This window comes from Ranitomeya variabilis, chromosome 8 (genome assembly GCF_051348905.1).
Source record: "Ranitomeya variabilis isolate aRanVar5 chromosome 8, aRanVar5.hap1, whole genome shotgun sequence".
Taxonomy (NCBI): Eukaryota; Metazoa; Chordata; class Amphibia; order Anura; family Dendrobatidae; genus Ranitomeya; species Ranitomeya variabilis.
Window position 1 is genome coordinate 107,234,861 of NC_135239.1, and position 21,651 is coordinate 107,256,511.

General features: G+C 43.8%; 1 protein-coding gene across 4 annotated transcripts in view; it reads left to right on the forward strand.

Moving 5' to 3' along the window:
* The window catches only part of PLA2G4A (phospholipase A2 group IVA), a 241,714-nt gene that overhangs the window by 169,334 nt on the left and 50,729 nt on the right, over positions 1 to 21,651 (forward strand). For all 4 annotated transcript variants that reach the window (XM_077277665.1, XM_077277667.1, XM_077277666.1 and 1 more), the window contains one exon: positions 17,900 to 17,965. In XM_077277665.1, coding sequence (XP_077133780.1) covers positions 17,900 to 17,965 — 66 coding nt within the window. The remainder of the gene's footprint in view (positions 1 to 17,899; positions 17,966 to 21,651) is intronic.

Below are 21,651 nucleotides of genomic sequence, written 5' to 3' on the forward strand. Positions count from 1 at the left end.
AGGATGGAGTGATATTGTCTGCCGTTTCTCCAGACCTGCGGCGGGCCTTGCAGGAGTTTCAGGCGGATAGACCTGATCGTTGCCCACCTGGTAGACTGTTTGTTCCTGATGATTGGACCAGTAAAGTCATTTCTGAGGTTCATTCTTCTGCGTTGGCAGGTCATCCTGGAATCTTTGGTACCAGGGATTTGGTGGCAAGGTCCTTCTGGTGGCCTTCCCTGTCTCGAGATGTGCGAGGCTTCGTGCAGTCTTGTGACGTTTGTGCTCAGGCCAAGCCTTGTTGTTCTCGGGCTAGTGGATTGTTGTTGCCCTTGCCTATCCCGAAGAGGCCCTGGACGCACATCTCGATGGATTTTATTTCGGATCTTCCTGTTTCTCAGAAGATGTCTGTCATCTGGGTGGTGTGTGATCGTTTCTCTAAGATGGTCCATTTGGTTCCCCTGCCTAAGTTGCCTTCTTCTTCCGAGTTGGTTCCTCTGTTTTTTAAAAATGTGGTCCGTTTGCATGGTATTCCGGAGAATATCGTTTCTGACAGAGGTACCCAATTCGTGTCTAGATTTTGGCGAGCATTCTGTGCTAGGATGGGCATAGATTTGTCTTTCTCGTCTGCTTTCCATCCTCAGACTAATGGCCAGACCGAGCGGACGAATCAGACCTTGGAGACATATTTGAGGTGTTTTGTGTCTGCAGATCAGGATGATTGGGTTGCTTTTTTGCCTTTAGCGGAGTTTGCCCTCAATAATCGGGCCAGTTCTGCCACCTTGGTGTCTCCCTTTTTCTGTAATTCGGGGTTTCATCCTCGATTTTCTTCTGGTCAGGTGGAATCTTCGGATTGTCCTGGAGTGGATGCTGTGGTGGAGAGGTTGCATCAGATTTGGGGGCAGGTAGTGGACAATTTGAAGTTGTCCCAGGAGAAGACTCAGCTTTTTACCAACCGCCGGCGTCGGGTTGGTCCTCGGCTTTGTGTTGGGGACTTGGTGTGGTTGTCTTCTCGTTTTGTCCCTATGAGGGTTTCTTCTCCCAAGTTTAAGCCTCGGTTCATCGGCCCGTACAAGATATTGGAGATTCTTAACCCTGTGTCCTTCCGTTTGGACCTCCCTGCATCTTTTTCTATTCATAATGTTTTTCATCGGTCATTATTGCGCAGGTATGAGGTACCGGTTGTGCCTTCCGTTGAGCCTCCTGCTCCGGTGTTGGTTGAGGGCGAGTTGGAGTACGTTGTGGAAAAAATCTTGGACTCCCGTGTTTCCAGACGGAAACTCCAGTATCTGGTCAAATGGAAGGGATACGGTCAGGAGGATAATTCTTGGGTGACTGCCTCTGATGTTCATGCCTCCGATTTGGTCCGTGCCTTTCATAGGGCTCATCCTGATCGCCCTGGTGGTTCTGGTGAGGGTTCGGTGCCCCCTCCTTGAGGGGGGGGTACTGTTGTGAAATTGGATTTTGGGCTCCCCCGGTGGCCACTGGTGGAATTGAACTGGTGTGCATCATCCTCTCTGTTCACCTGTTTCCATCAGGATGTGGGAGTCGCTATTTAGCCTTGCTCCTCTGTCACTTCCATGCCGGTCAACATTGTAATCAGAAGCCTTTCTGTGCATGTTCCTGCTGCTAGACAACTCCCAGCTAAGTTGGACTTAGTCCTTGTTTGTTTTTGCATTTTGTTCCAGTTCACAGCTGTAGTTTCGTTTCTGTGTCTGGAAAGCTCTTGTGATCTGAAATTGCCACTCTGATGTTATGAGTTAATACTAGAGTCTTAAAGTAATTTCAGGATGGTATTTTGATAGGGTTTTCAGCTGACCATGAAAGTGCCCTTTCTGTCTTCCTGCTATCTAGTAAGCGGACCTCAATTTTGCTAAACCTATTTTCATACTACGTTTGTCATTTCATCTAAAATCACCGCCAATATTTGTGGGGGCCTCTGTCTGCCTTTCGGGGAAATTTCTCTAGAGGTGAGCCAGGACTATATTTTCCTCTGCCAGGATTAGTTAGTCCTCCGGCCGGCGCTGGGCGTCTAGGGATAAAACGCAGGCTACGCTACCCGGCTACTGTTAGTTGTGCGGCAGGTTTAGTTCATGGTCAGTTTAGTTTCCATCCTTCCAAGAGCTAGTTCGTATGTTTGCTGGGCTATGTTCTCTTGCCATTGAGAACCATAACAGAGTGCGTTCAGGTTGCTACAACTGAGGTACCCACAGATCTTTCCTCTCTCCCCAAGCACTATTGGCCTTATGTGGACGAATTCTCCAAAAGGGCTGTGGAGACCCTTCCGCCTCACCGCCCCTATGACTGTCCTATCGATCTCTTGCCTGGTGCTGAGCCTCCCCGGGGTCGAGTCTATCCGTTATCTCTCCCGGAGACGAAGGCAATGTCTCAGTATATCCAAGAGAATCTGGCAAGAGGTTTTTTTAGGAAGTCAGTATCACCTGCAGGGGCTGGGTTCTTCTTCGTGTAGAAGAAGAGTGGAGAATTACGTCCATGCATTGACTACAGGGGTCTTAACGCCATCACCGTTAAAAACAAGTACCCACTACCCCTGATATCTGAGCTCTTTGATGGGCTACGGGGAGCTAGGGCATTTACTAAATTTGATCTGCAGGGTGCTTATAACCTGATTCGCATCCGTGAGGGGGACGAGTGGAAGACGGCTTTTAACACCAGGGATGGGCACTATGAATATATGGTGATGCCCTTCGGGCTCTGTAATGCCCCAGCTGTTTTCCAAGACTTTGTGAACGACAGCTTCCGGGAGATGCTCACCACCTCGGTCGTAGTCTATCTGGATGATATTCTCATCTACTCTCCAGATATTGACTCCCACCGGAGAGATGTTTGCAAAGTCTTCGACCTCTTACAGGCAAAATCCCTCTACGCCAAGTTGGAGAAGTGTGTGTTTGAGCAGGAGTCCTTGCCATTCCTTGGTTATATCATCTCTGCCCAGGGTTTGGCTATGGATCCTGCCAAACTACAGGCTGTGATGGACTGGCAGGAACCCCATTCACTTAAAGCGGTGCAGTGCTTTATGGGGTTCATCAATTACTATCGCCAGTTCATCCCACACTTTTCAACTTTGGTAGCTCCCTTGGTTTCCCTCACCAAGAAGGGAGCAAATCCCAAGTTGTGGTCGGAGGATGTCTCCAAGGCATTCCTTTCGATTAAGTCACACTTCGCTAGCGCTCCTATTCTACATCGCCCCGATGTAGATAAGCCATTTATAATGGAGGTGGATGCCTCATCCGTTGGTGCTCAAGGTCGGAAGCATCCTTGCTTCTTCTTCTCCAAGACCTTCACACCAGTGGAGAGGAATTATTCCATCGGGGACAGGGAGTTGGTAGCAATGAAGTTGGCTTTTTTTGAGTGGAGATACCTCTTGGAGGGAGGGAGCTTTCCCTTCCAAGTATTCACCGACCACAAAAACTTGGTGTACATACAGATGGCCCAGCGGCTGAATTCTCGCCAGGCCAGATGGTCCCTGTTCTTCTCCCGGTTCCATTTTACTCTCCATTTTCTCTCTGGGAAGAAGAACATTCGTGCCGACGCTCTCTCCCGCTCCGTAGTGTCATCTGAGGAGGAGGATGAGGAGCCTCGGCTTATTGTCCCCTCTGAGAGCCTGAGAACTGTGGCTCCGGTTTCACTAGAGTCCGTGCCCCCGGGCAAGACTTTCGTACCAGCGAATTTGCGACCAGAGGTTCTCTCTTGGGCTCACTCTTCCAGAGTGGGTGGACATTTTGGAACCAAGAGGACATCTGAGCTTTTGGCGAGGACGTACTGGTGGCCGCATATGGCCCGTGACGTCGGGGACTATATTCGGGTGTGTGTCTCCTGCGCCCAGAATCGGTCCTCACGGCAACAGCCTGCTTGGTTTCTTTACCCCATGCCGGTGGCAGACAGGCCCTGGGAGATGGTCGAGATGGACTTTGTGGTGGGTTTGCCCAAGTCTCGCGGCTGTACCATCATTTGGGTCATCACCGATCATTTCTCGAAAATGGTGCATTTGCTGCCGCTACCACGGTTACCTTCTGCACGGGCCTTGGCGGCGTTGTTCATTAAACATATTTTCCGATTACATGGAATGCCTGATGAAGTTGTCAGCGACCGGGGTCCCCAGTTTGCGTCTCGGTTTTGGAGAGAGCTCTGCCGTTTACTCAGCATGGAGCTGAATCTCTCCTCTGCATATCATCCCGAGACGAATGGGTTGGTAGAGAGAACCAATCAGACTCTGGTGACATACTTACGACATTTTGTCTCTGCTAGGCAGGATGACTGAGCATCCTTGCTACCTTGGGCGGAATTTGCCTTGAACAACGCCGTAGCCGATTCCACTGGTCAGACTCCTTTTCTCCTTAATTACGGCCAGCATCCGCGTGTCCCTGTGCCCATGCCCGTGTCATCCACCGATTCTAGGGTGTCAGACTGGGCGGTGGAGGCACGTGACATCTGGGACCGCACACAGGATGCCATCCGGGCCTCCAAGGAGAGAATGAGGATCTCGGCTGATACACACCGGCGCCCCGATCCGACCTTTGCTCCTGGCGACTTGGTGTGGCTCTCCGCCCGTAACATCAGGCTGCGAGTTGAGTCCACTAAGTTTGCGCCTCGCTACATTGGCCCGTTCAAGGTTCTGGAACAGGTGAACCCTGTGGTCTACCGTTTGGCTATTCCTCCACGCCTTGGTATCACCGATACCTTTCACGTTTCCCTCTTAAAGCCCGATCTTTTGTCCCGGTTTTCTGAGTCATCTGCCGGGACATCGGGTTCATCCACGGATGAGTTTGAGGTGAATGCTATCGTGGGGTGCAAGTTGGTACGTGGCAAGAAATTTTATCTGGTGGATTGGAAGGGTCACGGTCCAGAGGATAGAACCTGGGAGCCTGTGGAGCACATTCGGGCTCCGCTGCTCATTGCAGCTTTTGAGCGTAGCGAGACTCAAGGAGGGGGGGGGGCCCTAGGAGGGGGGGTAATGTTAGGAGTCGAGTTTCCTCTGCTGCACAGGGGGAATCTCGATCCGTGTCTGGTGCGGTCTCCCATTCTCCATCGGCCGCAGTGGAGCCTGCTCAGCGGAGACGTCGGTCCCAGCGTCTCGCTGAGTCTGATTCTGTGCTAAGAGTTTTTGCTGCCTCTCCAGGCTCTGCTGTTGTACCCTGCACTGATCTACGGCGAACAGGCTTTTCTGGGACTAAGTCCTGCTTTGCACACACTGAGCATGCCCAGGGTGAGATCTCTCAGTGGAAATTAAGGGTCACATGTTCAGGTACTGCAGCTAAATCTATTGGTTTTTCTAGGAAGGTCCTGTAGGTACGCAGGCTCTGTAGCAGACTCTCATTGGTCCTCTTTAGGAAGGTCTTGTACGTGCTGCAGCTATTTAAGGCTCGCATGGCCGCACGGCCATGCGCTTGTATCTTCTAAAGTTACATGCTTTGCGCCACTGTGGTCATATGCGTGAATGTGTTCAGGGACCCGGCTGAAATAAGCCCCTAGAATGCTGGCACCTCCAGCGAGGAGATTGTGTATGAGAGTATTCAGGGACCCGGCTGAAATACGCCCCTAGAATGCTGGCACCTCCGGCGAGGAGTGTTGTGTGCATGCATGACCACTGACTGCTCTCTTCTGGGTAGTTAGCCTGTGTCTCTGTGAGAGTTAACAGGGCACAGAGCTTTGCTTTCTTGGCCACTCTGTGAAGCTAACAGAGCTGGTTAATACCGCCATATTGTGCCGCCATTCACTTAGCGGCAGGATATTTCCTGCACGGTGGATCCCGGGATGCGAACGCAACAATCACATTGATAAATATATTCGGTGCGTTCCGCAAACCCTAACATCCTAAAAGGCATTGTACAGTATTGCAATTTTTTTACTACTTCCTTGAACTTTGAATTTTTTTTTCATTTTCCACAAATTTTATGGTAAATTTAGTAATTGTCATTTAAAACTACTATTCCTTCTGCAAGAAAAACAAGTTTTCAAATGTCTTTGTTGAGGTAAAAATAAAAATGTTATGGTTTTTGAAAGTGTTGAAGGTAAAAACGAATATCCAAAAAATATAAAATCTCCCTGCTATGAAAATGTTAAAATGTGAAAAATAATTTGAATATTATTTTACATATTACAAAAATATAAAATGTAAAGTGACTCCTGAAGGGGGGAGCATATACAGTGGGGAAAAAGTATTTAGTCAGCCACCAATTGTGCAAGTTCTCCTACTTAAAAAGATGAGAAACCTGTAAATGACATCATAGGTAGACCACAACTGAGAGTCAAAATGAGAAAACAAATCCAGAAAATCACCTTGTTTGATTTGGCAAGATTTATTTTGCAAATTATGGTGGGAAATTAGAATTTGGTCACCTGAAAACATGCAAGATTTCTGGCTCTCACAGACCTGTAATTTCTTCTTTAAGAGGCTGCTCTGTCCTCCACTAATTACCTGTAGTAATGGCACCTGTTTGAGATTGTGGACATGTGTCTTTTATATGGATAGCAAGTTCAAACAGTCACACTCTAAACTTCACTATGGTGAAGACCAAAGAGCTGTTGAAGGACACCAGAAACAAAATTGTAGCCCTGCACCAGGCTGGGAAAACTGAATCTGCAATAGGCAAGCAGCTTGGTGTAATTAAATCAACTGTGGGAGCAATAATAAGAAAATGGAAGACATACAGGACCACTGATAATTTCCCTCGATCTGGGGCTCCACACAAGATCTCACCCCGTGGGGTCAAAATGATCACAAGAACAGTGAGCAAAAATCCCAGAACCACACGGGGGGATCTAGGGAATGATCTGCATAGAGCTGGGACCACCGTAACAAAAGCTACCATCAGTAACACTACGCCGCCAGGGACTCAGATCCTGCACTGCCAGACGTGTCCCCCTGCTAAGCCAGTACTTGTCTGGGCCCGTCTGAAGTTTGCTAGAGATCATTTGGATTATCCAGAACAGTATTGGGAGAATGTCATGTGGTCTGATGAAACCAAAGTAGAACTGTTTGGTAGAAACAAGACTTGTTGTGTTTGGAGAAGACAGAATGCTGAGTTGCATCCAAAGAACACCATACCTACTGTGAAGCATGGAGGTGACAACACCATGCTTTGGGGCTGTTTCTCTGCAAAAGGACCAGTACATGCAAAAGATCTGTGTACATGAAAGAATGAATGGGGCCATGTATCATAAGATATTGAGTGCAAATCTACTTCTATCAGCGAGGACATTGAAGATGAAACATGGATGGGTCTTTCAGCATGATAATGATCCCAAGCACACCACCAGGGCAATGAAGGAGTGGCTTCGCAAGAAGCATATGTAGGTCCTGGAGTGGCCTAGCCAGTCTCCAGATCTCAACCCCATAGAAAACCTTTTGGAGGGAGTTGAAAGTCCGTGTTTCCCAGCAACAGGCCCAAAACATCACTGCTCTAGAGGAGATCTGCATTGAGGAATGGGCCAACATACCACCGACAGTATGTTCAAACCTTGTGAAGACTTACAGAAAACGTTCTTCGGTCATTGCCAACAAAGGATATATAACAAAATATTGAGATGAACTTTTTGTTAATGACCAAATACTTATTTTCCACCATAATTTGCAAAATAGATCTTGCCAAATCAGACAAAGTGATCTTCTGGATTTGTTTTCTCATTTTGACTCTCATAGTTGTAGTGTACCTATGAACCTATGATGTCCATTACAGGCCTCTCTCATCTTTTAAGTGGGAGAGCTTGCACAATTGGTGGCTGACTAAATACTTTTTTTAACCACTGTATGTGGAACTGACATACATCTGGAACTAACCTATAGTCTATCTGGTCCTACATGAACTCAGGTAGAGCATGTGAGACATTTGTCTCTTCAGCCACCCATTAATTTTGCACGACTGCCACTGGAAACTCATTTGGTGGGGAATATCATTCAAAATTAACCAAAGTCTTCTTAACTCATTTTACATCATTTTTTTTTTCCTAAATCCTATATGAATTAATTTTTTGCGTATTATGTACTGTTACAGTTATGGCCAAAAGTGTTGGCACCCTTGATATTATTCCAGAAAATGAATTATTTTTTCCTTGAAAATGTGTGCAATTGTTTTGTCATACACGTTTATTTCCTTTGTTTGTATTGGAACAGCAAAAAATAATCTAAAGATCTGATCTAATCCTTATAAACAGGGGAGGAAATGGTTTAGTAAATAAGGGTGACTGGGATGTTGGGAGGAAACGATCATGCTATCATAGAATTTTAGATAACTAGAGGAGGAAGACGTGAAGGTTCAGACTTCATGGTTGGATTTCATAAATACAGATTTTAAGGGACTCAGAGGATAGGATGGATCTAATGGCTGGATGTCCTTAAGGACAGAAATGTCCAGGAAGGAAGGGAAATTTTGAAAAATGAGATTCTTAAAGAACAATCTTAACAATACCTAAAAGAGGGAAGAATAGGAAGCATGTAAAGAAGCCTGGATGAATGAACACAGAAACTTAAACGCGTGCTTAAAAGAAAGAAAGAAATGTTTATCAAATTGATAGAGGGAGGCATATCTAAAGAAGAATATAATGCTGTCTGCAGAACCTGCAGGGCACGCATCAGATTAGTTAAAACTGATTGTGAATTATGGCTTTTAATATCGCTTGCAAGCTTAAAGAGATGATTTTGGGGGTATGTCAATAGTAAAAGAAAAGTCAAAGATGCTATACAATTTTTAGAAGAGGAAAATAATAAAGTTTTCAAAAATGATGAGAAGACCAAACTTTTAAAATCCTAATTTGCAGAAGGGTAATGTAACATCAACTGATCTTCACTGTACTGTTGAAAGAATAGAAGAATACACACTATCTACAGTCATATGAAAAAGTTTGGGCACCCCTATTAATCTTAAGCTTAATCTTTTATAAAAATTGTTTTTTCTGCAACAGCTATTTCAGTTTCGCATATCTAATAACTGTTGGACACAGTAATGTTTCTGCCTTGAAATTAGGTTTATTTTTACTAACAGAAAATGTGCAATCTGCATTCAAACAAAATTTGACAGGTGCATAAGTATGGGCACCCTTATCATTTTCTTGTTTTAAATACTCCTACCTACTTTTTACTGACTTACTAAAGCACTTTTTTTGGTTTTGTAACCTCATTGAGCTTTGAACTTCATAGCTAGGTGTATGCAATCATGAGAAAAGCTACTTAAAGTGGCCACTTTCAAGTTGTTCTCCTGTTTGAATCTCCTCTGAAGAGTGGCATCATGGGCTCCTCAAAACAACTGTCAAATGATCTGAAAACAAAGATTATTCAACATAGTTGTTCAGGGGAAGGATACAAAAAGCTGTCTCAGAGGTTTAACCTGTCAATTTCCACTGTGAGGAACATAGTAAGGAAATGGAAGAACACAGGTACAGTTCTTGTTAAGGCCAGAAGTGGCAGGCCAAGAAAAATATCAGAAAGGCAGAGAAGAAGAATGGTGAGATCAGTCAAGGACAATCCTCAGACCATCTCCAGAGAGCTACAGCATCAACTTGCTGCAGATGGTGTCACTGTGCATCATGGAAACACAGTAGATATAGTATATATTTAGTTCAGCAAAGCATTTGACAAAGTATCTCCTACAATCCTTAGTGAAAAAATGACCAACTTTGGAATGGGAAAGGCAACTGTTAGGTGGATTCATAACTGGCTTAGTGATCGGACCCAAAGAGGGGGCATAAATGGCTGCACATCGAATTGGAAGAATGTCTCAAGTGGGGTACCACAGGGCTCTGTCCTGAGCCCTGTGTCTTTTAACATCTTTATCAATGATTTAGATGAAGGAATTGAGAGTAAACTGATTAAATTTACTGATGACACAAAGCTAGAAGGGATAGCTAATACTAGAGAACAGAGAGAGGATTCAAAAAGATCTAAACAAACTGGAACTGTGGGCAGCAAGTAACAGAATGGTTAACAGGTAGAAATACAAAGTCCTACATCTCGGAAAGGAAAAGGGGGGGGGGGGAAGCATATACAGAATTGGCTAAGAAACACGTGTGAAAAAAACGTTGGTGTACTAATTGTTCTCAGACTTAACATGAGTCAACTGTGTGATGCGGTAGCAAAAAAGGAATACGCGTTTCTGGGTTGCATTAACAAAAGCATACAGTCTAGATTATGTGAAGTAATTATCCCACTCTGCTCCTCTTTGGTTAGAACTCTTCTGGAATACTGTGTCCAGTTCTGGGCACCACACTTTAAAAAAGACGTGAACAAACTGGAGCAAGTTCAGATGTGAGCAACCAGAATTGTGACCGGTCTGCAAACAATGTCCAATGAGGAATGGTTAGAGGATTTGGTAGTGTTTAGCTTGCAAAAGAGAAGACTGAGAGGAGACTTAACAGCTGTCTACAAATATCTCAAGGGCTGTCATGCTGTTAGGGATCAGCTTTATTCGCAATTGCACAAAAAAGAATAGAAGCAATGGGATGAAACTTAATGGGAGAAGATCAGATTAGATATTAGAAAAAACTTTGAAAGTGAGGTGGTGAGTTCTCCTTCAATGGAAGTCTTCAAGCAGAGGCTGGACAGACATTGGTATGAGATGATTTAATGAATCCTGCATTGAGCTGGTGGTTGGACCAGTGACCCTGGAGGTCCCTTCCAACTCTATCTTTCTATGCATCTATGAATATTTGTATTGGGTGTGTCTGTGTGCTGCACTAAGCATGCAGCACAGAAAGAGGAAAATAGAACTGCCTGAGGACTTTTAGCCTTGAGCTTGATATTATTCATTAATTTTGGTTCTCAAGTCCATCTCCAAAGATCTTGATGTTCCTTTGTCCACCGTGCGTAACATAATCAAGAAGTTTACAACCAATGGCACTGTTACTAATCTCCCTGGATGTGAATGGCAGAGAAAAATTTATGAAAGGTTGCAAAGCAGGATAGTCTGGAAGGTAGATTAGCAGCCCCAAACAAGTTTCAAAGAAATGTAAGCCATCCTGCAGGCTCAGGGTGCAACAGTGTAATATCCATCATCATTTGAATGAAATGGAATGCTATGGCAGGAGTCCCAGGAAGACCCCACCGCTGACAGATGTAAAAAAAGCTAGACTGCAGTTTGCCAAAATGTATGTGTGTAAGTCAAAATCCTTCTGGGAATGTATATTGTGGACAGATGAGACAAAAAGTAAGCTTTTTGGTTAGAGCTACTGTTTCCATTTTCAGTAATGAAGCCTACAAAGAAAATAACACCGTACCTACAGTCAAATTTAGTGGAGGTTCACAGATGTTTTATGTTTGTTTTGCTGCCTCTTGCACTGGGTGTTTTGACTGTGTGCAAGGCATTTGAAATCTGAAGATTACCAAAATAATTTGGGTTGCAATGTAGTTCAGTGTTTGAAAGCTATGTTTGCATCCTGGGTCATGGATTTTGCAGCAGTACAATGACTCCAAATATACTTCAGAACTCTCCAGCACTTTGTTTCCATCCATTTCTGGGTGCTTCTTGAAGTGGTTTGCAATGAGTCCGGATCAAAATCCCATTGAACACCTTTGGAGAGATCTTAAATTTTGCTGTTGGGAGAAGGCGCCCTTCAAACATTTGAAACCTGGAGCAGTTTGCAAAAGAGTGGTCCAAAATCCCAGTTGATAGATCTAAGAAGCTTGTTGATGGTTATAGGAAAAGATTTATTGCAGTTATTTATTCCAAAAGGTGTGCAACCCAATATTAAGTTGAGGCCCATTTTGGGGGTTTTGTGCGAAATGATGTCCAATTTGCTGTACTTTGTTTTATTTTTGTTACAATACACACACAGAGAAAATAAACATGTATAACAAAACATGCGTAGATGCAAAAATTTTCTGGAAGAAATGCTTCACTTTCTGGACAAAATTTCAAGGGTGCCAACACTTTTGGCCATGACTGTGTATGTAATGTATGTTGTTTTTTTCTTTTTCGTTTTTTTAATTTACAGTGCCTTGCGAAAGTATTTGGCCTCCTGGAACTTTTCAACCTTTTCCGACATATCATGCTTCAGACATAAAGATACCAAATGTAAATTTTTGGTGAAGAATCAACAAGTGGAACACAATTGTGAAGTTGAACGAAATTTATTAGTTATTTTACATTTTTGTGCAAATTCAAAAACTGAAAAGTGGGGCGTGCAATATTATTCGGCCCCTTTAACTTAATACTTTGTTGCACCACCTTTTGCTGCTATTACAGCTGCAAGTTGCTTTGGGGTATGACTCTATGAGTTTTGTTGTACATCGAGAGACTGAAATTCTTGCCCATTCTTTCTTAGCAAACAGCTCGAGCTCAGTGAGGTTTGATGGAGATCGTTTGTGAACAGCAGTTTTCAGCTCTTTCCACAGATTCTCGATTGGATTGAGGTCTGGACTTTGACTTGGCCATGTTAGCACCTGGATATATTTATTTGTGAACCATTCCATTGTAGATTTTGCTTTATGATTGGGATCATTATCTTGTTGGAAGACAAATCTCCATCCCAGTCTCAGATCTTTTGCAGACTCCAACAGGTTTTCTTCAAGAATGGTCCTGTATTTGGCTCCATCCATCTTCCCATCAATTTTAACCATCTTCCCTGTCCCTGCTGAAGAAAAGCAGGCCAAACCATGATGCTGCTACCACCATGTTTGATAGTGGGGATGGTGTGTTCAGGGTGATGAGCTGTATTGCCTTTACACCATACATATCGTTTGGCATTGTTGCCAAAAAGTTCGATTTTGGTTTCATCTGACTAGAGCACCTTCTTCCACATGTTTGGTGTGTCTCCTAGGTGGCTTGTTGCAATCTTTAACCCCTTCACCCCCAAGGGTGGTTTGCACGTTATGGACCGGGACAATTTTTACAATTCTGACCACTGTCCATTTATGAGGTTATAACTCTGGAACGCTTCAACGGATCCCGGTGATTCTGACACTGTTTTCTCGTGACATATTGTACTTCATGATAGTGGTAAAATTTCTTTGATATTACCTGCGTTTATTTGTGAAAAAAAGGGAAATTTGGCGAAAATTTTGAAAATTTCGCAATTTTCCAACTTTGAATTTTTATGCAATTAAATCGCAGTGATATGTCACACAAAATACATAATAAGTAACATTTCCCACATGTCTACTTTACATCAGCACAATTTTGGAACCAAAATTTTTTTTTGTTAGGGAGTTATAAGGGTTAAAATTTGACCAGCAATTTCTCATTTTCACAACACCATTTTTTTTTTAGGGACCACATCTCATTTGAAGTCATTTTGAGGGGTCTATATGATAGAAAATACCCAAGTGTGACACCATTCTAAAAACTGCACCCCTCAAGGTGCTCAAAACCACATTCAAGAAGTTTATTAACCCTTTAGGTGTTTCACAGGAATTTTTGGAATGTTTAAATAAAAATGAGCATTTAACTTTTTTTTCACACAAAATTTACTTCAGCTCCAATTTGTTTTATTTTACCAAGGGTAACAGGAGAAAATGGACCCCAAAAGATGTTGTACAATTTGTCCTGAGTACGCCGATACCCCATATGTGGGGGTAAACCACTGTTTGGGCGCATGACAGAGCTCGGAAGCGAAGGAGCGCCATTTTACTTTTCAATGCAAAATTGACTGGAATTGAGATGGGACGCCATGTTGCGTTTGGAGAGCCCTTGATATGCCTAAACATTGAAACCCCCCACAAGTGACACCATTTTGGAAAGTAGACCCCCTAAGGAGCTTATCTAGAGGTGTGGTGAGCACTTTGACTCACCAAGTGCTTCACAGAAGTTTATAATGCAGAACCGTAAAAATAAAAAATCATATTTTTTCACAAAAATGATCTTTTTGCCCCCAATTTTTTATTTTCCCAAGGGTAAGAGAAGAAATTGGACACCAAAAGTTGTTGTACAATTTGTCCTGAGTACGCTGATACCCCATATGTGGGGGTAAAGCACTGTTTGGGCGCATAGGAGAGCTCGGAAGGGAAGGAGCGCCGTTTGACTTTTCACTGCAAAATTGACTGGAATTGAGATGGGACGCCATGTTGCGTTTGGAGAGCCACTGATGTGCCTAGACATTGAAACCCCCCACAATTGACACCATTTTGGAAAGTAGACCCCCTAAGGAGCTTATCTAGAGGTGTAGTGAGCACTTTGACCCACTAAATGCTTCACAGAAGTTTATAATGCAAAGCCGTAAAAATAAAACAAACATTTTTTTCCCACAAAAATTATTTTTTAGCCCCCAGTTTTGTATTTTCCCGAGGGTAACAGGAGAAATTGGACCCCAAAAGTTGTTGTCCAATTTGTCCTGAGTACGCTGATGCCCCATATGTGGGGGGGAACCACTGTTTGGGCGCATGGGAGGGCTCGGAAGGGATGGAGCGCCATTTTGAATGCAGACTTAGATGGAATGGTCTGCAGGCGTCACATTGCGTTTGCAGAGCCCTAATGTACCTAAACAGTAAAAAAAGAAACACAAGTGACACCATTTTGGAAAGTAGACCCCCTAATCAACTCATCTAGATGTGTTGTGAGAGTTTTGAACCCTCAAGTGTTTCACTACAGTTTATAACGCATAGCCGGGAAAATAAAAAATTTCCCCCCAAAATTCTTTTTTAGCCCCCAGTTTTGTATTTTCCCAAGGGTAACAGGAGAAATTGGACCCCAAAAGTTGTTCTCCAATGTGTTCCGAGTACGCTGATACCCCATATGTTGGGGTAAACCCCTGTTTGGGTGCACGGGAGAGCTCGGAAGGGAAGGAGCACTGTTTTACTTTTTCAACGCAGAATTGGCTGAAATTGAGATCGGACACCATGTCGCATTTGGAGAGCCCCTGATGTGCCTAAACAGTGGAAACCCCCCAATTATAACTGAAACCCTAATCCAAACACACCCCTAACCCTAATCCCAACGGTAACCCTAACCACACCCCTAACCCTAATCCCAACCCTATTCCCAACCGTAGATGTAATCCAAACCCTAACCCTAACTTTAGCCCCAACCCTAACTTTAGCCCCAACCCTAACCCTGTAGCCTTATCCCTAACCCAAGCCCCAACCCTAAACCTAGCCCCAACCCTAACCCTAGCCCTAACCCTAGCCCTAACCCTAATGGTAAAATGGAAATAAATACATTTTTTAAATTTTTTTATTTTTCCCTAACTAAGGGGGTGATGAAGGGGGGTTTGATTTACTTTTATCGCGGTTTTTTTAGCTGATTTTTATGATTGGCAGCCGTCACACACTGAAAGAAGCTTTTTATTGCAAAAAATATTTTTTGCGTTACCTTACCACATTTTGAGACCTATAATTTTTCCATATTTGAGTCCACAGAGTCATGTGAGGTCTTGTTTTTTGTGGAACGAGTTGACGTTTTAAATTGGTAACATGCTCGGGCACGGGAGATTTTTTGATCGCTTTTTATTCCGATTTTTGTGAGGCAGAATGACCAAAAACCAGCTATTCATGAATTTCTTTTGGGGGAGGCGTTTATACCGTTCCGCGTTTGGTAAAATTGATAAAGCACTTTTATTCTTCGGGTCAGTACGATTACAGCGATACCTCATTTCTATCATTTTTTTATGTTTTGGCGCTTTTATACGATAAAAACTATTTTATAGAAAAAATAATTATTTTGGCATCGCTTTGTTCTGAGGACTATAACTTTTTTATTTTTTCGCTGATGATGCTGTATGGCGGCTCGTTTTTTGCGGGACAAGATGACGTTTGCAGCGGTACCATGGTTATTTATATCCGTCTTTTTGATCGCGTGTTATTCCACTTTTTGTTTGGCAGTATTAGAATAAAGCGTTGGTTTTTTTTTGTTTTTTTTTACGGTGTTCACTGAAGGGGTTAACTAGTGATATAATTTTATAGGTGGGGTCGTTACGGACGCGGCGATACTAAATATGTGTACTTTTATTGTTTGATTTTTTTTATTTAGATAAAGGAATGTATTTATGGGAATAATTTTTTTTTTTTTCTTTATTTAGGAATTTTTTTTTTATTTTTTTTTTTACACATGTGGGAATTTTTTTTTAAACTTTTTTACTTTGTCCCAGGGGGGGACATTACAGATCGTTGATTTGACAGTGTGCACAGCACTCTGTCAGATCACCGATCTCACTTACAGCCGTGCAGGCTTACCAGTGCCTGCACGGCACCCGGAAGTAATCCCTGCAGGACCCGGATGCAGCCCCGCGGCCATTTTGGATTCGGGGCCTGCAGGGATAGGAGGTAGGAGACCCTCGCAGCAACGCGATCACATCGAGTTGCTCCGGGGGTCTCAGGGAAGCCCGCAGGGAGCCCCCTCCCTGCGCGATGCTTCCCCGTACCGCCGGCACACCGCGATCATGTTTGATCGCGGTGTGCCGGGGGTTAATGTGCCGGGGGCGGTCCGTGACCGCTCCTGGCACATAGTGCCGGATGTCAGCTGCGATAGGCAGCTGACACCCGGCCGCGATCGGCCGCGCTCCCCCCGTGAGCGCGGCCGATCGTGCTGGACGTACTATTCCGTCCTTGGGAATTAGGGCCCAGCCCACATGGACGGAATAGTACGTCCAATGGCAGAAAGGGGTTAAACAACACTTTTTATGGATATCTTTGGGAAATGGCTTTCTTCTTGCCACTCTTTCATAAAGGCCAGATTTGTGCAGTGTACGACTGATTGTTGTCCTATGGACAGACTGTCCCACCTCAGCTGTAGATTTCTGCAGTTCATTCAGAGTGATCATGGGCCTCTTGGCTGCATCTCTGATCAGTCTTCTCCTGTTTGAGATGAAATTTTAGAGGAACAGCCGGGTCTTGGTAGATTTGCAGTGGTATTATACATCCTTCCTCTTTCCATATGATTGTTTGCACAGTGCTCCTTGGGATGTTTAAGGTTTTGGAAATCATTTTGTATCCAAATCCGGCTTTAAACTTCTCCACAACAGTACCACGGACCTGCCTGTTGTGTTCCTTTGTCTTCATGATGCTCTCTGTGCTTCAAACAGAACCCTGAGACTATCACAGAGCAGGTGCATTTATTCGGAGACTTGATTACACACAGGTAGATTATATTTATCATCATTAGGCATTTAGGACAACACTGGATCATTCAGAGATCCACAGTGAACTTCTGGAGTGAGTTTGCTGGACTGAAAGTAAAGGGGCCGAATAATATTGCACGCCCCACTTGTCAGTATTTGAATTTCCACAAAAATTTAAAATAACCAATAAATTTCATTCAACTTCACAATTGTGTTCCACTTGTTGTTGATTCTTCACCAAAAATTTACATTTTTGGTATCTTTATGTTTGAAGCATGATATGTGGGAAAAGGTTGAAAAGTTCCAGGGGGCCGAATACTTTCGCAAGGCACTGTACAAATACACTATTGGGGATATCACTTCAGTACAAAAATCATTCAAAAGTGATGAGTCTCACAACATACTGTATATCCAGGAAGTTTATAAGCTGAGAAACATAATTGTCTGCATTCTAGATTGTCTGGAGATGATTGTAGACCACAGATATCAAGCGCACAGGAACACTGGTTGTAGATAAAATTTGTTCTGTATAGTCTTAGATACATTTATAATTCTATGTAATTATTCATATGTATTTATAAATCTAATTATAATATACATTATATTCATTTAGAATTACTTATATACATTTTTCTATACAATATATTTTACATATAGCTTCAAGAGTATCTCCTGTGAGATTTGCAGGTGTTGTCTGTCAGCAAAAATGGAAAGTTTAGTGATTTTAGTGTGAGTAGAGCTTTTGGTAAAGTTCGTGCTGACAACATACTCCTCCAGCTGTCAAAAGTATTTGCTGCAGTGCATTTTATTTAGCAGATGTCTCAGAAGTAATATTGTAATTGTTAATAGATTAAGTATTTTGTGGTATCCCACAATGTTAAGGCTATGAAGTCAGTAATTTTTATTTCTTTTCTCCTAGAAAACATTAAACCGAAGCACATAGTTGATGACCATGACAGTGATGATGAACAGCAAGAACCTAAAGGTAATGAATAGCGATGAAAGAGCACTAAATTGCTTGGGTGCTCGTTTAGAGTAACGAATATAATGGAAGTCAGTGAGAAATCCGAGCATTTTTTCGGCAGGCCCTACAAGGAGGTGAAAATCTTGAAATGGATGGAAAAAGTGCTGAATGGAAGGAGAACAGCATGGGGAAGACCCATGGAAACATTCAGACTCCCAGATTGCTTCTGAGAACAATGGTGCCACACTTTTACTCCACTTTAAGGAGTGATAATAAAACATTGCAAATCGATGAGAAATTGCATTTTACAGGAAAACAATATTAAACAATTTTTCCTGTATAATGCCATGTATACAAGGCAACATTTAAAAAGGATTGTAAAAAAATTATAATAAAAAAAAATGGATATTTTGATTTTTTTTTTCAGTGCAATTTTATGAAGGAAGCAAGAAGTTCCAAAAATAAGGGACTCAGATACACCCTGCATGAGACATAAAGGAGGTTATCATCCACATTATGTTCAAATTGGCATATAGTGGTACTCCTAGACTCATAAATGGTATGCACAAATTGAAAATCAGCAGGGGCATCCATGCACCCTTGAAGACACAAGCTGTAGTGCCTCATTCAGATATTGTAAGCAAAGTGTAGTTGTGATACTCCTCCACTCATAAAAGCTCTGCACAAATTGCAAAGCCTTCCAATAATTACAATCCAGGTCATCCATACACCCTTGATGGCACCATCTGAATTCCTCGTAACAAAAAAATTAATAAAGTGTACTTGTCTAACTTCTACACTCTTTGTGCAAAGCCTGGAAAAAAATTATAAGGAGTGTCATCCATAGACCTTAGAAGGCACTAAAGGCTGCTTCATTCAAATATTAATAAAACTTTTTGTGCTTCTGACATCTAGTGGTGTTGAAAAATCAGGTCTAATCCAGTCTTTGTTCATTTTTATCATAGCAAGCTTGTCGGCACTTTGACAGTCTATAGCGCTTGTACGTTAGCCCCCCACCCCGGAGGCACTAAAATCCCGCTCAGACAACAAACTGGAGGCAGGGCAGCACAACACCTCCAAGGCATAGAGGGAGATCTCATGCCAGGTGTCCTGCTTTGAGACCCAATAGCTGAAGGTAGCACAGAAATTGGGGAGTATGCTGGTGTAATCTTCCAGGTATTGCTTCACCATCTTTAAAAACTGTTCAATCTTTGTCAAAAATCCCCAGTCGTCAAGCCCTGGGCGCTGGGTTGGTGTCATGAAATTGGCCCAGGCCTTTCATAGTGTACCCCTGCCTCTACTGAGTGTGTCCCTTGCCTCTCCTCCTTGATTGAACAAGGAAGCTTGCCCCCTGCTGCTAGTGTTGTCTGATGGGAACTTTTTTAGCATATTCTCCACAATGGCTTTCTGGTACAGCACCATTTTACAAGACTTCTCTGCCTCAGGAAGAAGAGAAAGTTCTGCTTGTAGCGTGGGTCTAGCAGGGTGAACAGCCAGGACTTTTAGTTTTTGGGCCTAGATGAATATAACGCAATGGTCATGGGAAAGTCAGCTGTACATAAAGTCTACCATATGTTCCAATGTCCCTACAGTCAACACTTCCGTGTCTCCATCATGATGACTATTCTCCATCTTCTCCTCCTCCATCTCTTCCTCCTCATTCCCCCTTAGCCCATCCATGTAGGAGAGACTGGATGAAGCTTGTGTGGGTACTAGCCTCTTTTGCGCTATTAGCTAGCTCCGGTTCCTCCTCCTCTTCCTCATTCTCCACCTGCTTATTGTTACCCAATCTGCACTGAGCAGATGAGATGAGGCTGGGCTGGGTAGTGTCTCTGTGTCTCATGTCTTCCTCCATCTCCACCTGGCTTGCATGCAAAGCATCAGGTTTAATTGTCTAAGTAGGCACAGAAGTGGGATTGTTGCTCTACTGATGGTGTAATCGCTGCTCACCATCTTTGTGGAGTTCTCAAAGTCTTTGAAAACAGCACAAATGTCAAACATCATTGTCCACTCTTTAGTTATGTGCGGAGGCTTGACCAGAATACCGAAGGATGTGTTGGAGCTGTTGTTCCACAACTGGCCTCTGCTGCGCTTAAAGCCTTGCCAGCATATGCAGTGTGGCATTACAGCGTGTGGTTACGTCGCACACCAGTCACTGAGCTGCTGCAGCACTGCCAGAGTGGCGACAGCTGTTGCTGACTTGCAGAAATGGGTGCTGACTAATGATGAGCGAATATACTCGTTACTCGAGATTTCCCGAGCATGCTCGGGTGTCCTCCGAGTATTTTTTAGTGCTCTGAGATTTAGTTTTCATCACCTCAGCTGAATGATTTACAGCTATTAGCCAGGCTAAGTACATGTGGGGGTTGCCTGGTTGCTAGGGAATCCCCACATGTAATCAAGCAGGCTAGTAGCTGTAAATCATCCAGCTGCGGCAAAGAAAACTAAATCTTCGAGCACTAAAAAATACTCGGACGACACCCGAGCGTGCTCGGGAAATCTCGAGTAATATTCGCTCATCACTAGTGCTGACCAGAAGCTCTGGAAAAGCTGGATATGTTTTTAGAAACCAATAAACTATCAAGTTGAGCACGTGTCTCAAGCATGGTACGTATGTGAGCTTGCCAAGCTTTGCTGCCAATATCAGGTTACATCAGCTATCACACACAACCATGCCTGGTTGGCGGTTCTGCAGCAAAAACCACAGATCTGTCTGGTCTGTCATTCCTTTAAGTAATTCTGCCACTGTGTGCAGTTTGTCTCGTAGACAAATTAGCTTCAGCAGAGTCTGTTGCTGATCTGCTTAGGCAGAGCTTTCAGTCTCCGGTTAATGTGGATGACGTGCTCTGAGAACACATCGGAGATGAAGGGTGAGGAGGAGCAGGAGGGAGTGCAGAAACTGGTGTTCTATGTAGAGGAAACCCTGATAGAAGTAGTGCCAGCAATCCTCTGCGTGGGGAGCACATGTGTCTTGCCAGGGTGGGACTCGACCCCAGCCTCTGCAATGTTCACCTTGTATGAGTGTCAGTCATTAAGTGGACAATCCCAGTAACCATGTTGGTAAGGGCATGGGTGATGTTCCTGGACACATGGTGGTACAAGGCGGGATGCCATACCGGTAGAAAAAGTTGCGACTGGGGACAGAGTACCGAAGGATGGCTGCCACCATGAGTCAGCGGAAATCCTCCACATCAACAAGCCTAAACAGCAACATTTCCACTGCAAACAACCTGGAAATGTGCCAGTTTTAGCCTTTGGGCCTGTGGGTGGGTTGCTGAAAGCTTTCTCTTTCATTCCAACGCCTGGCGCAAGGGCAGCTGAATGCTGTGCTGGGACAAGGATTTGGAAGTGCCTAATGGTACGTCAGAATTTGCAGGGCGGGAGGTATCAATGCCAGTGGCATGGGCAGTGGACTGAGAAGCACCTAGCAAAGGGGACGAGGCAGTGTTGCCACCTGCTGACAGTGCTAGCACCAATCATAGACCCAGGTGTTCGGCCCACTGAGTCGGGTGCTTAGATGACATGTGCCTAATCATTCTGGTGGTGGTTAGAATAGGTTCTTAGTGATCAGGCATGGCACAGGTTGCAAATTACCCATTTTTGGGCTCATAATTCTTTAAAAAATAAAAGTCCCAGCCTGGGGAACAGCTAAGTCTTTGACGGAAAAATTTGGGAGTGCAGGTGCTCTGCAGAACAGTTGCCCGCCT